The sequence below is a fragment of the Neltuma alba genome, unplaced genomic scaffold (assembly GCF_004799145.2).
Source record: "Neltuma alba isolate B1F8T4 unplaced genomic scaffold, ASM479914v2 tig00002863_pilon, whole genome shotgun sequence".
NCBI classification, from domain to species: Eukaryota; Viridiplantae; Streptophyta; class Magnoliopsida; order Fabales; family Fabaceae; genus Neltuma; species Neltuma alba.
The window spans coordinates 760,061-773,923 of NW_021633048.1; the positions used below are offsets into that span (position 1 = coordinate 760,061).

At 30.6% G+C, this 13,863-nt stretch overlaps 1 protein-coding gene across 1 annotated transcript; it reads left to right on the plus strand.

The window, feature by feature from the left end:
* Positions 1-7,664: 7,664 nt before the first annotated feature.
* Positions 7,665-9,905, plus strand: LOC114739659 (expansin-A4). Its single transcript, XM_028927741.1, has 3 exons — positions 7,665-7,850; positions 8,028-8,346; positions 9,173-9,905. Exons 1-3 carry the CDS (start codon positions 7,703-7,705, stop codon positions 9,480-9,482), a joined length of 777 nt encoding a protein of 258 aa, XP_028783574.1. The 5' UTR covers positions 7,665-7,702; the 3' UTR covers positions 9,483-9,905.
* The last annotated feature ends 3,958 nt before the right edge of the window (positions 9,906-13,863 follow it).

Consider the following 13,863-nt stretch of genomic DNA (forward strand, 5'->3'; position numbering starts at 1 on the left):
GCTATGTTTTGAAATTTTTAGAACGATATTGAACTAAAAAAATTTCAAGACAATATTAATTTTGAGTGAAAACTTTCAAAACAAATCTACATCAAATATCATCACTATTGAAATTCAATTTGAGGGAGAATGTAAGGTACATACAAAAGTTTTCTATTTACATAGGGGCAAAATCATAAATTCATTTCATTATTAGATAATATAATATTAATAACTTAATTATCTATCATTAATTAGTTCTGACTAAAAGGTGCTATACAATAAGAATCGAACAGAGCAGCTTATAATTATTTTTTGAGTAAATTTCATTAAGATAGCTTATATTTCTAGTTTGAGACACGTTCACGTTTATTTTCAAAATAGGAAGGAAGTAATTATATAATTTTAACACAACTCAACTCAAACGACAACTTAAAAGTTTTATTTTCCAACAAGGTTTGTACAATTTTTCAAGCAAATGCACTCTTAATTTTTCCCCCAACACATTTCTTTAAGTTCATCACAAACTTTATTGGTACTGTTGGGCCGACTATACATGGCCCACTATAATGTTTATGAGAAAAATATAAAAGGTCTATTTGAAATAACATTTAAAAATACTTATAAACACGTTTTACATAAGTTAAGACAAAACTTATCTCACATATTTATTTAGTATTTCGTAAATTATAATTAAAAACCTATTTGTAAGTTATTCCAAACGGTCCAAAGAAGATCTCAATTATTTGATTTTGGGATGGCCGTCTTGTTTTGTAGCTTGTAGTCTCATGAAAATCTCAAACGAAGTAAAATACATCAATATATGGGAGAATTATCAAGAGGTCGTAATGAAAAAATTTAATTACTAAAATAATTAAATCTCTTCCCTGAACTTCCTTGAACTGAATGCTATTCTTTCTTAATACTCCTCCGGTCCTTATTATAAGACCCAATTTGACTTTTTATTTGATCCTAATTATAAGACCAAATCCATTTTCTCTCTTATATTTATGCATTTTTTCCAAGATAATCCTTTTAATAATGATAGTTTTAGCCAATATACTTAATTAGCAAGGATATTTTAGAAATGACAACACTTATTTATTATAAATAACCAATTTAACTTACTTCCTTAATCTCCTCAAATAAGTCAATTGGGTCTTATAATTAGGACCGGAGGAGTATATAGATAATATCTCATATATATATATATAGAGAGAGAGAGAGTGAGAGGATAGGTTCACATGCATTGTTGGGACGACATATCCTTTTTTTTTTTTTTTAGTAAGTCATCTGCACAAATTAATTACCTTAAAAGGTTTGCATAGCTGGCATTTGAAAATAAAAAGGGCAAATGTTTGGCCGTCCCATCTCTTTTAAAGTACTACTATATCATGATAAGCTTTGGGGAGAAAGGGTAAAACCGCAAAGGTAATTGTTTCAAATTTTCAATCAACTTCTAGAAAATAATTCAAGGACTTGTTAAACAAATTACTAGTTTTTCGCGATAGGTATAAATGTGTTACGATTAAATTTTTATATTGAGTTTCAGGAATGAGAAAATAGTAGAATCGCTTTGTATTTATAATTAGGACCGGAGGTAGTATTTTTCTTTTTAATTTTAAAATAACAATTCTATTAATTCAATTGGAAAAAATAGGGGAATAAAGATGGTAAAATTTTCAAAAAATGATTGTTGAATTTTAAAATTTCAAATCAGGAATTACTATAAGAATATATTGTTATTTGTTTTTTTTAGTATAGTAACTAATATTGATTTTAAATTTTAAATTTTAATAATTTTTTTTTGATATTTTTTCATAAAAGATTGAATAATTTGAATTTGATCCTATTAACTGAGAAGACATGCGGCAGCGCTGTTGGTGGCAGGTTCACGTGTGAAGGCGTGTGTGCATGTGTGGTTGGTTGTGAGATCACGTGCTGACGTGGAATATCTTCAAGATCTGGTTGGTCGGTAAGTGGGTCGCTTCTCAAGTTCCCATGTCTTACGTGTCACCCTGCCCCATCCCTTCCCCTGCACCAGCGCCATGCGGCATTATCAGCTGTGGATACTTCAAAATCACTTTTAAAAAAAATATCTTCAGGAAGTCAAGATAAAATTTTTTTTATACACCTACTTATTATAAAATTATTTTTAAAATTATGATTTAGTTTCTACTTGAACACTTCTTAATTTATGCCCTCCAATAATAAAAATATTAGTGAAAAAATAAAAATAAAAATAAAAAGAAGGATTTTTTTTAAAAGTACAAATAAAATGTACCTGTAGCAATTAGAGCACAAGGACCCAGCCCTTTACTAACATTTTTATTTTTAATATAATAAATAATTAAAAATTAGATTTAATTTTAAATATAAGATCTTAATATATTTTGTATCCTAAATTTATAAATTTTCTTTAAAATATTTCTATTCCTCTAGTCTTAAATATAAGACCCTTGTACCAGTAACAACTTGATTAGTTTTATAAAAAGTCTTATATTTAGCATTAGATGAGTATTTATTATAAAGAGTTTCTATCAAATGGTAGTTTCTATCAAATGGTGGTTTCAATCAATATACATAATTAAAAAGAATAACACATTTGTTACAAATAATCAACTTAAATAATTTTTTTAATATATCTAAATTAGTTATCTAGCCTAGTGATTAAAAATTTTGGTAGAAGTAAGTAATTCAATCAACAACCTGATTGAACTTTTAAGTGAAAAAAAAAAAGAACCAAAAACCATAGAACTGGGGAACTTCTTACAATCAAAGTCAAATTCTAATTGATTGGTTAATGCAACTCCAAAACATTGATCCGAATTCCTTTTAAAGTGGTTCAAAGGAATCAACCACAAACGGTGAAACAACAAAACATGCAGCCAAAAAAGTATATTCCATCAAAACTAACCTGTTTTCATATTAGCCGTCCAAAACTGAGAAAGAGCCATTAAAGCATGATGCCTACTAAAAGTAAAATTAATGGGCAGTTTGTTATCATACATCCAAGAACATATCCCTTACACAAAACCAATAAACAAACTAGCAATTTCAATTCAGCTAATTTCTCCCCCTACTCTGCCAATATCTTCATATTCACCACCAAATATTATATATTAGTCAAAGACCACCCTAATGAACGGAAAAAAAAATCAAATTTAAAGGGGGGAAAAAGGTGAGGTGATCATTTTTCAATAAAGACTGATTAAGAATAAAGTGAAATTATAGAAATTTACGTGTCAACTTTTTTAACAATATGAAATGTCAAGTTAGCTAGAGCTCTGCTTTGGCCAGAAGGGGGTGAGGTGGATCAGAGTAATTTAATGACATGGCAAAATATAAATATAAGAAGTGAAGCATTCACTTGTTGATCCATTTATTCTACGGTGTTTAAATTAACTGTTAATAAAAGAGAAAACGACATGTCGCAGGGACCAAAACAACATGCTCACGGGTTGAGAGGCCTCCCAAAAAAAAAAAAACCCTTTTACAATTGAAAAATCGTAAAAAACACCACCAAAATAAAAAAAATTACTCATTCATAAGAATTATTGTCAAAACCCATGCTAATATTATTATGGGTCTCTATTTATAATTTTTTTTTATTTTGGCGGTTTTTTATGATTTTTTTTTTACAACTTAAGGTACTCATCTTTTATTTGACGGTTTGTGAATTTTGAGGATTTATAAAGATATATACACTAATTTTGAGGATACACGAGGGTGTATTTGTCTTTAGCACACTTCGACACTTTTGCAATAGAAACTAGAGAGTGATATGTGTGTGTGTGTGTGTTTCTGTACAAAATAAGATTATTATTTGATAATTTTATTAGGCTATAACAACATACAACAGCTTGATATTATTTTCTAATTATAGTCAGTATCTTAATATTATTTTTGGTGTATCTAACATTTCAAAATATAAATAAGATTATTGTGTTGAGTATAATTAACTAAAAAATAATATTAGAAAGTGCTGAATGCATTAGAAAAATAACATTAAAATGATGGGTTCTACTTTATTCATCTTAATAAGAATAAATGGACTGATATCAAAAAAAGACATCTTTTAATTAGATTTTTATAGTGGTGTGTTAAAATTTAAATTTTCAACCACTTGATTAGGTGTGATGAAGGTTCCCATTACCCATGCCAACATAAGTTGTTTTGAATATATATAAATTATTATTCCCTTACGTTAATTAATTGTTTTGAATATATATAAATTATTATTCCAATATGCTTTTATGACAGCTTGCCCTCTCTCTTTTTGTTATAGCCAGTGTCAAGGCTCTAGGCTTGCGTTTTCCTTGCACCTTTTCTAGTTAGTTAGTAACATAATGAATTCTCATTCAATGTCAAGGTTTTAGTTAGTCTTGTTTTCTGATTCTTTTCTTTTTCTTTCTTGTTTTTCTGTTTGTTTGTTTGGTGAAAGTACTTTGATTCCTTTCCTTTTTACTTTCCAACGTTTCGTGATTTTTTTTGGTAAACGAAAGTTTAGATGAGTTAGGTCTCAGAGATTCACTAGACTACGGCATATATCTAGGTTCAGAGAGTGCTTACAGAAGTATTTACAGATTGTTCATCAACAGGATCCTCACATCAGCAGCAGGATTCAAACTCACGACCTTATAGGTTATGAACCAACTCCTTATCAACTAGATCAATTCTTGTTGGGTTTCGTGATTACTTTTATCTTATGCTGTTTGTGTCTTTTCTAGCTATAAAGTCAAAAGAAAAAATATTAATAAACTAATAAAGACTTAAACCACTATGTGCTTTATTCACCTGTCCTTTTGTATGCACTTCTCTCTCTTTCTCTCTGTTTCTTTTTTTCATATTGGTATTTAATAAAATAATACTCTTCCGGTTTTAAATGTAAAATCTTTATATACACTAGTAGAAAGGTCTTATATTTATGACTGGAGGAGTAACATTGATTCCGATATATTAAAAAAAAATTGATTCCGTTCTTCTCTCCCCTCCAAAGAAAGGCTATTTTATAAATATGAAAAAATAAAGTTGAAGTACAAACACTAACAGCTTAGGCCAAAAAAAAAAAACCCTCGAAAAAACCTATTAACAATTTTTTTTTAAAAATTTAATGGGATAATTTAGCCTTAAAACAAGAAAGAAATGATAATTTATTGAATATTAGTTTTAATATTAAATGATTGACGATAACCCACTTGCGAATGAGAAAAGAAAAAAAAATTAAAAAAAGTTAATGGTAACGCTTCAAATTAATTAAATTAGTCCAAACGGCGACTAATTGCTTTTTGTTCTTTCTTTTTTTTATGGGAATGATTTTTGTTCTACATGAAACAAGTTGAGAGAAAGCAGATGTTGCCCCCCCACAAAAAATTCAACAATATCTTTCATATTTATTTTTAATATAAGAAAATAATTATTGCGGTTAATAAAACTCGTAAAAGAACTTAGCTTAGCATTGCAACGATTCCATTATGTTCACTGTCATTCATCCATTTTTTTATTGGCAAATTAAGAATGATTCACCGTCTTATTTTGATAACACGAATAAATTTAGCAATAATATATTTATATATTATCTTTTGTTCTTAATACAAAAGCTAGTCGGAGATTCAATTTGGTCATAAATATAATATTCAAATTTATCTTGTTTTTAATATTTATCCATCTTGTATCTAAATAATTCTTATAATAATTACATATGTTAAGGAGTTTACATAAAAATATATTTCAATATACAAAATTGATAGATGCACTTTAGGGAAAACAACAGTCATTTATTATAAATAACTAATTTAATTAATTTTTTAATACTCACTAATTAGTTATCTAATTTTTATATTATAAATAATATATATTTTTCAGAACAAAGTTGCATTAAAAGCAGAGATTTACTATACTTTCTCTGCGGAATAAGGAAGCTCAATGGATTTGACAACATGCTTGTGGAAGACATGGAGGACCATTTTTAGATTTCATTGTGAAATCAAAAGGTGGTCTTCTCTATTATATCTTAAATTCGATTTTGAGATGCTTTTATTCCGATATGGATAATCATGTGATTTCACTTGTCTGTACGCTCAAATTGAACTCCAACTTGCCCTATTTTCCTCTTACGTACCAAACAAAATAAAGTAAAAAAAAAAATCTTCAAGTTTGCAAAATTCATTTTAAAGTAAAATGTAATTAAATACAGAAGTAAGGGGAAAAAAAAAAGTGAATGACCTAAGTCCTTTCCATTTTAATTACGTGTGAGACTAGGCATCATATTTTTTTTAATTAAAGAGATAATTAGTAACAACATGATGGTTATAAATGAAATTAAACCCACAATCTTCCAATTATATGGAAATTTACAGCCTATAATGTGAATTGAAGTAGTTCTATTACTTTATTATTTGTTGCTGGTTGATTATTTTTAATTTTAACAATTAATAAATTTAAATGTTCTTGTTAATGTATAGGATCGAGATCAGTTGAAAATTAAACGAAAATTAAATTGAAGCTTTAAGGAAAAGGATAAATAAGATATGAAAAAAACAGAAATAGAGAGAAGAATGTCAAGTAACATATTACTCCTCCGGTCCTTAATATAAGACCCATTTAACTAATTTGATTAGATTAAGAAAGTTAGGTAAGTTAGTTAATTATAAAAAATGTGACATGTTTTTCCTAAAACACCATAATCATCTTTCTTAATACCCCCTCCCTCTTCTACACTTGATTATGATTGAGGGAGTATCTATAGGGGTAATTTAGAGAAAATTGATAAATATGAGAAATGGGTCTTATATTTAGGACCAAAATCAACTCACCAATTGGGTCCTATATTAAGGACCGGAGGAGTATATTCTCTTCACACTTCAATTTGGCTATCCCGAAAAGGTAGTAAGCAACACGGACTAAAAATTGTAATTAAAGAGGATTATATATTAATTTATTAAAAATTATACAAAAAATTCTTGAAAATTCTTTTATTGGGAATAAGTTATTCGTATATTTATATAAATTTTTAAATCACAAGGATGCCTCTATAACTTTAAAACAATTACTAGAATATTGTATCAAATAGGAAAATCAATTAAATATCCACATAATTTCAAAAATTAACACAGATCTGCTTAACTTATGATTTAACTTTCTTATTTTTCAAAATTTATATTCCTTTCGTCCTAAATACAGGAGCTGAGCTGATTTTGATTCTCAATGTAAGGTTTTAATTCATTTTTTTAATCATATTTGTAACTTTTTTTAAAACTAGTTTATCTATCTTATAATTTAACATATAATTTAATATCACATAGATATATTCTAGAAACATCAGGTGATATTTATTTAAAATAGATACCCTTCCGGTCCTAAATATACGCACGTGTATAAAAGTCTTATATTTAGAACCAGAAAAATATATTTTAAGAATATTGCGTGATATTTATTTAAAATAGATATATTTTTAGAAACATTACATGATATTTATTTAAATTAAATAGTTAATTTAATTTTTTTAATCCCATCAAATTAGTTAACTAATCGGGAGGAGTAGTGTAGTATAATGCATGTGACGAGGGGAAGAGACGAAGAAAGTAATTGGAGAAAAGCGACAAGATTCGCCCCCTGGCCTCCCTCCATAAGTACCCTTCTCCTTCACACTTCACACCACCTTCCATTTCTCTTCATACCAACACAACCTACCCAGAAACCTCTCTCTCTCTCTCTCTCTACAATGGCCACAATGCCTCTTCTCTGCATTGCCACATTTCTCTCTCTTTTCGCCGCCGCCACTGCTCGAATCCCCGGAGTTTACACCGGCGGTCCATGGCTCGCGGCTCACGCCACTTTCTATGGCGGCAGTGATGCTTCTGGAACCATGGGTACTAACTCTTGCTATTCTCTTCTTAAACATTATTATTGCACCTACAATTTCTGGATTCGTTCTCTTTTACCTTGAATTTGAGCTCAATTTCCTTCATGACAGAGGTTTCCTCCATGTTCGTCAAACAATTCACACAATGAGCGTTGTTAATTATTTGGCACTTTAATGATTTCAGGTGGTGCTTGTGGGTACGGGAATCTGTACAGCCAGGGCTATGGAGTGAACACAGCGGCTCTGAGCACTGCTCTGTTCAACAATGGCCTCAGCTGTGGTGCGTGCTTCGAGATCAAGTGCGTCCAGGACCAGAAATGGTGCAACCCTGCAAGTCCTGCCATTATTGTCACTGCCACCAATTTCTGCCCTCCCAACTTCGCTCTCTCCAGCGACAATGGAGGATGGTGTAACCCCCCTCGATCGCACTTCGATCTCGCCATGCCTGTCTTCCTTAAGATCGCTCAATACCGCGCCGGAATCGTTCCCGTCAGCTACCGCCGGTAAGTTGACCGCTTCCTCCTCTTACTTCTCTGTTCTGTTTGGATACTCTTTTTAACACTATACTGTGTGTGTATGTATTACCATATTCTGTTGGATCTTCAGAAACGAGAGCGAAACATTCAAACATTAAGAAGATAGTGAATTAGCTTTTTTCTTTACATGCTTCCTTAATTTTGCTGTTATTTTGAAATGGTCTGAATCAATCTCATAATTTATGATGATGATCAGAACACCCTGTATTCAACTATTCATTGACTAGTGATTATTTTTCTTTTGGTGCTGCGTGTTGAACTGAGTTGTTTATTCCGCTGACTCCTGAACGAGTCAAAAAAAAGTGAATCTCTGATTCTCGCTACCGAAGTTCCCTGCATGATGAAATCCGCATCCGCAGTTTTTCTCTTCCATTTTCGATACCGAAGAACCAGACAAAACAGATCAACAATAGCAAAAGATGTTGAAAATCTTGCTCTTGTTCTTTTCAGCAGATTTTCTTGGAAAACAAACTACTGAGAAAAAAAAAAACCCCCCGATTCAAGTTCTCGTCGTTTTCCTGCACAGAACCAGCCAAAGAATGTGAAAGCCCCTCTCCTTATTTCGCCTTCAAACGCCTATTCATCCCCACCTCAATTTACCAAATTCACCTCCAACTGTAACAAGCAACAACCCGCCAACAGCCTTCCGGTCATGTTAATAGTCATCATTCCAACACGTAAATCTGGTTCTTTGGACTCAAGGGCATATTAGTAAAATAGGCATCATTTTTTTAACCAAAAATCAGGTTATTCTGTTAAAGTAAAATTTATTTGTTTGTTTGTTTATATACAGAGTGGCATGCAGAAAGAGAGGGGGAATCAGATTCACGATCAACGGCTTCCGTTACTTCAACTTGGTGCTGATCACCAACGTTGGAGGTGCAGGGGATATTGTGCGCGCAAGCATCAAAGGATCTAAGACAAACTGGATGAGCATGACTCGCAACTGGGGGCAAAACTGGCAATCCAACGCCGATTTGGGAGGCCAGGCTCTTTCGTTTAGAGTCACCGGCAGCGACAGGCGGACCTCCACCTCCTGGAACGTGGCACCCCCTAATTGGCAGTTTGGCCAGACATTCATGGGCAGGAATTTCCGTGTCTAGCCATATATATCTACCTTTCCGCCAATGGTTCTTTTTGTAATTTTAACTTGTCCGGTCCAGGTTCACACGCCTTCAGCTTTCGGTCATTTTACCGGGGAAGTTTGAGGTTAGCTAGAACTTAATAGGAACAACGGTAAGAGTAGGGGCAGTTAGGAAAAAAGAGTGAAAGTGACGTTTATGGTTATGTGAGATTTTTTTTTTATTTAAAATTTTTGGGTGGGGTTGGGGAATTTGTCAAAATGTATCAGTAAAGTGTAATGGAGTCGCTGGTTCGTATTAAAATACCCAGCAATGTGTAATTTTTTTTTTTTTGGTTGGTGTGTAAAATGCTGAGGCGGCGGCAAGATTTTGCATGTAGCCCGCAGCTCTGTCTCTGATTAATCATTATTACATATAATAATATATATTTAAGTTGTCATTTAATTGTTTTATTGCCTTTTCCCTGGTTTGATGTTGGCATATCTACTTTGAAAGACATGTGAATTTCGATCATTTGTAGAGGATTTGTCTTGGGGTTAATCTTTATAAACACAACGATGGGTTAATCATCTTCTTTGATTCTAACAAAGAATTTGCATTATTGTTGAATTTATCTAATAAAACAAAGTTATAGATGTAATGATGAGTTCCTTTTCATTTGTAGTTGTGACGCACTGAAAGAAAATGTTGATGGCTCAAATTATTTTTTATTTTCATAAATGACTCAAAACAAATTTAATCATGTGTTACACAATAAATGAGTCAACTTTACATAAGAAACAATGATACATGATTCAGGCCAGAAAACAAAGTCTTTGTCAAATTTAGATCTAATTATCAATTTAATTTTAGATACTGATGGCAAAAAATATATTTAATTTTAGATATTAATGCCCTCTCAAGGAAACAAAGCGTGGAGAAAGCCCTTAATTAGACAGGGTCCTCCTTTGGCCCCAAAAAAAAAAAAAATAGATAGGCTCCTCCCAGGAGTCGCTTATTATAGGAATTTTTATTTTAATTTAGTTTTTTTTGGAAAAATTTTAAAAAATACTTTTAAAATTTCAAATCAAGAATGTGTTGACATTTGTTCCTGAAATGTTATCAATTGTTATTGAAGTATACAAATAGCAAATAAAATTGATTGGAAATTTTGAAATTTAAAAGTATTTTTTTGGATTCTCCCTTTTTTTTGTCAAAAAGCCCTTGTTGTTTCTTTCTTTCTTTTAAAAAAAAATTATTTAGTTGTAATTTGTGTTATACGATACACATTTAATTTTTTTGACTTCAAAACTTCTCTTATCTTCAGGTTTTATTTTGGTTTTGGGTTTTGAGTTTTTTTGTATGGTTCGCCTTTTTGTCATTGGTGTTTGTACTAATTTTTTGTGATTAATAAAACTGACTTTCTTTTTTGCTAAATAAAATATTCTCTATTTGTAAGGTGTTTAAATAGTCTCATAAATTTCATAATTTCAACACATCTATATGTGATAACTTATTTGAGTTTGTAAATGAATGACACGTGTTGAAGAAAAATTGACCAGGCGGCGCACTTATTCTCTGTAATAGATATGATATTGATAATCACCGTACTTGTAATCTCAAAGCATTTGTTCCCTAAACACTTAATTATCCAATGAATTGAAATGGCCTGCGATTTTGATTATCACTAAATTTCACACAATGTTCTTTGAATTTTGTGTGAGAATATATATAGTGCGTATTAATAATTTTATTGATAATCAAAAATCAAAATTAAACCCATCAATTTTTAAGTCAATCAACCAATTATATTCTTGAAAACTTATAATATCTAATTCATTTAAAAATGAGTAGCGCATGATATCATTGAATCTGAATATATTAAATTAATGAGATTTGAATAGCATGTTGAGATATGAATATATTAAATTAAATAGGAAACATTATAAGTAAATAGAATTTCAATTGGAAACCCAAATGAAGAAATTAATAATTAATTTTGAATTCGAATAATATCTTAATTGGGATTTGAATATATTCAATTAAATGAAAAAAAATCATGAGTAAATAGTATGTCAATTGGAGGCTTAAATGAAGAAATAAATAAATAAATAATTTTAATTTTTCATCTATTCCATCTAAATTCTGTATCTCTAATTTAAATTCAATCTGCATGAATAAAAAAATCATAGTCTTATAAAAGATAAATCTTGAGGTACAATAAATAAAGCAATTTATTAGAATTTTCAATCTAATCAAATATGTTAATTGTGCATCGTATGAGGGAGAAATTTCTAGTTTAGTATATAAAACATGACATAAAATGAGAATGATTTAAATACAATAGGCTAAAATCTTGGATACATAGAGACATATCTTAAAAGGTTACGAAAAAAATTAAAAGAAATCATGATCAATTAAATGGGGTGCATGGTTGAATTGGCTTTATCTTATTGTTAACTTTCGGGAAGGTGCGTGCAATAAAGCAAAAGGAAAAAGAGAATCATGTGAATGGTTTTGTGACGGTTAAAGCTTGAGGAATATTTGGAAGGAAGTTGTGACTCACCTTCCCTCAATCTTCCTCCTCTTTTTCCATCTTTTTTTTGTTGCCAATAAATAAAATAACAAAACACACACACACACGCACATATATTCCTTTCCTTTCCTTTTTTTTTTTGGATACGATATTCCTTTCCTTTCATTCTGCGAACATAAATTCACTTCCATTTTTATCTTTTGTCTCCATTTTAATTTGTAGATTATTTTTATTGTTCTCTTTTAATTCAATTCAACTCTGCTTTTTATTTATCCCAGTTCAATTTTAAAAAATTGATACTTTTTTAAATAAGATTGATTATTTAAACTTTTTGAATGGAAACGAAAAATAATAACCATGCATGCCGGGAGAATTACTTCGTCAACTGCAGAACAAGTAATAAAAAAGTGATTTTTTTTTTGCCATGGCCAAACGATATGCTTAGATTAGTGATTAATACCTAATGACAAATAGTTGCACTAAAAAAGTATTAATCAATGATTTATAAATATTAAAATATTGTTTTGTGCTAAATTTAAGTCCTATAAAAGTGTCCGTTAAATATTCTTCCGGTCTTAAATATAAAACCATTTTTATAGTATAAATTATACTATAAAAAGGTTCTATATTTAGGACCGGAGGAGTATTAGAATCTAATTTTAAATGGTGCGGATACAAATTCAGGTGACTTGAGTTTCTTTCGCATGCAATTTCTTGTTGAAGAAGTCAGACCTTTATAGCTCCAGAAGAAAGGAGAAAAGGAAAAAGAAAAAAAAAAGATAACATTTGAATTCGGTCTAAAGAAACCTTTAATAGCGACTTTCCATATCACTTTCCCAGGATTTAAAGTGACCGTGATTACGCATTCGCATTTTTTCAAGGGATGACAATTGGATGAATTAGTACATATATTAAATTCAATTTTTTGAATAAAAATACAAATTTGAATAAATAAAATAAGACGATAATTAATGCAAAATAGATCTTTTATAGAGAAAAAGAAAAACGCTTCTATAAGCCCCTTTTGCACTATTTTTCTTTTGGTTTAATAAACACTGATTAAAGCCAGTGGTTGTTTTAAAAACACTTGCCGCTTTTTCTACTGAGACTGAACTCAATCCCAATTAGTTGAAATGCAGATATCTAAAGTTAGATGCCAACTACTTTTAGTGGCTGATAATATCTCTAATAGGATTATCCTTGATAAGAAGATATCTACGCTTATAAAGAAAAAGAAAAATGGTTAATTAATCAATGGTTGGGATAAAATTATAATCTTTTTGGGCTGGGTCCATACTCAAGGAGAACTCCGGCTAGTGGGCTATCTTAGAGATATTAAGCTTCGTTGATTTTAAATTTGAAATAAAAATTATTGCCACAATACTAACGGGGTTGGGTCTAATAGAAGAGACTAGTCTCTCACAACGTGATGAACTAAGATTTGAATTCCCGCTGTGAGATGTGTCCACATTTAGTACCCGACAGTACCTCGAATAGGATTGCCTCCAATAGGAGGATACCTGTGTTTTAGCCAAAAAAAAAATTTTATTGCCATAATCTTCTAAACATCAAAGAGACAACTCGAGATAGCAGAAAGAGACAACCATGAGACCAATGCGCCTAGATCGTGCCCACCACACGAGTCTCAAGTAGCCACATGACAAGACTCAGTTAACTTAAATATCTCACATTATCAGAATATATATCTGAAGTAATATTGATAGAGATGAATCGTATAAGATCTTCCCCTCAAATGGTTTGGTCGAAAAAGGCAAAAAGTTCCATCTTTGAGATGGCTTAGTTTTTACAAAAGGAATTTGTCTCATGAAGGACGGTGCATATACAGGTCTGGTTTCTGATGATAAGATGAAGATATTAGATAGATGC

Bases quoted from the DNA above. Each gene is read 5' to 3' on its own strand.
- LOC114739659 (XM_028927741.1), top strand. From the start codon at position 7,703: ATGGCCACAATGCCTCTTCTCTGCATTGCCACATTTCTCTCTCTTTTC. The intron at 7,851-8,027 runs GTACTAACTCTT...TAATGATTTCAG, and splicing joins TGATGCTTCTGGAACCATGG to GTGGTGCTTGTGGGTACGGG. The intron at 8,347-9,172 runs GTAAGTTGACCG...GTTTATATACAG, and splicing joins GTTCCCGTCAGCTACCGCCG to AGTGGCATGCAGAAAGAGAG.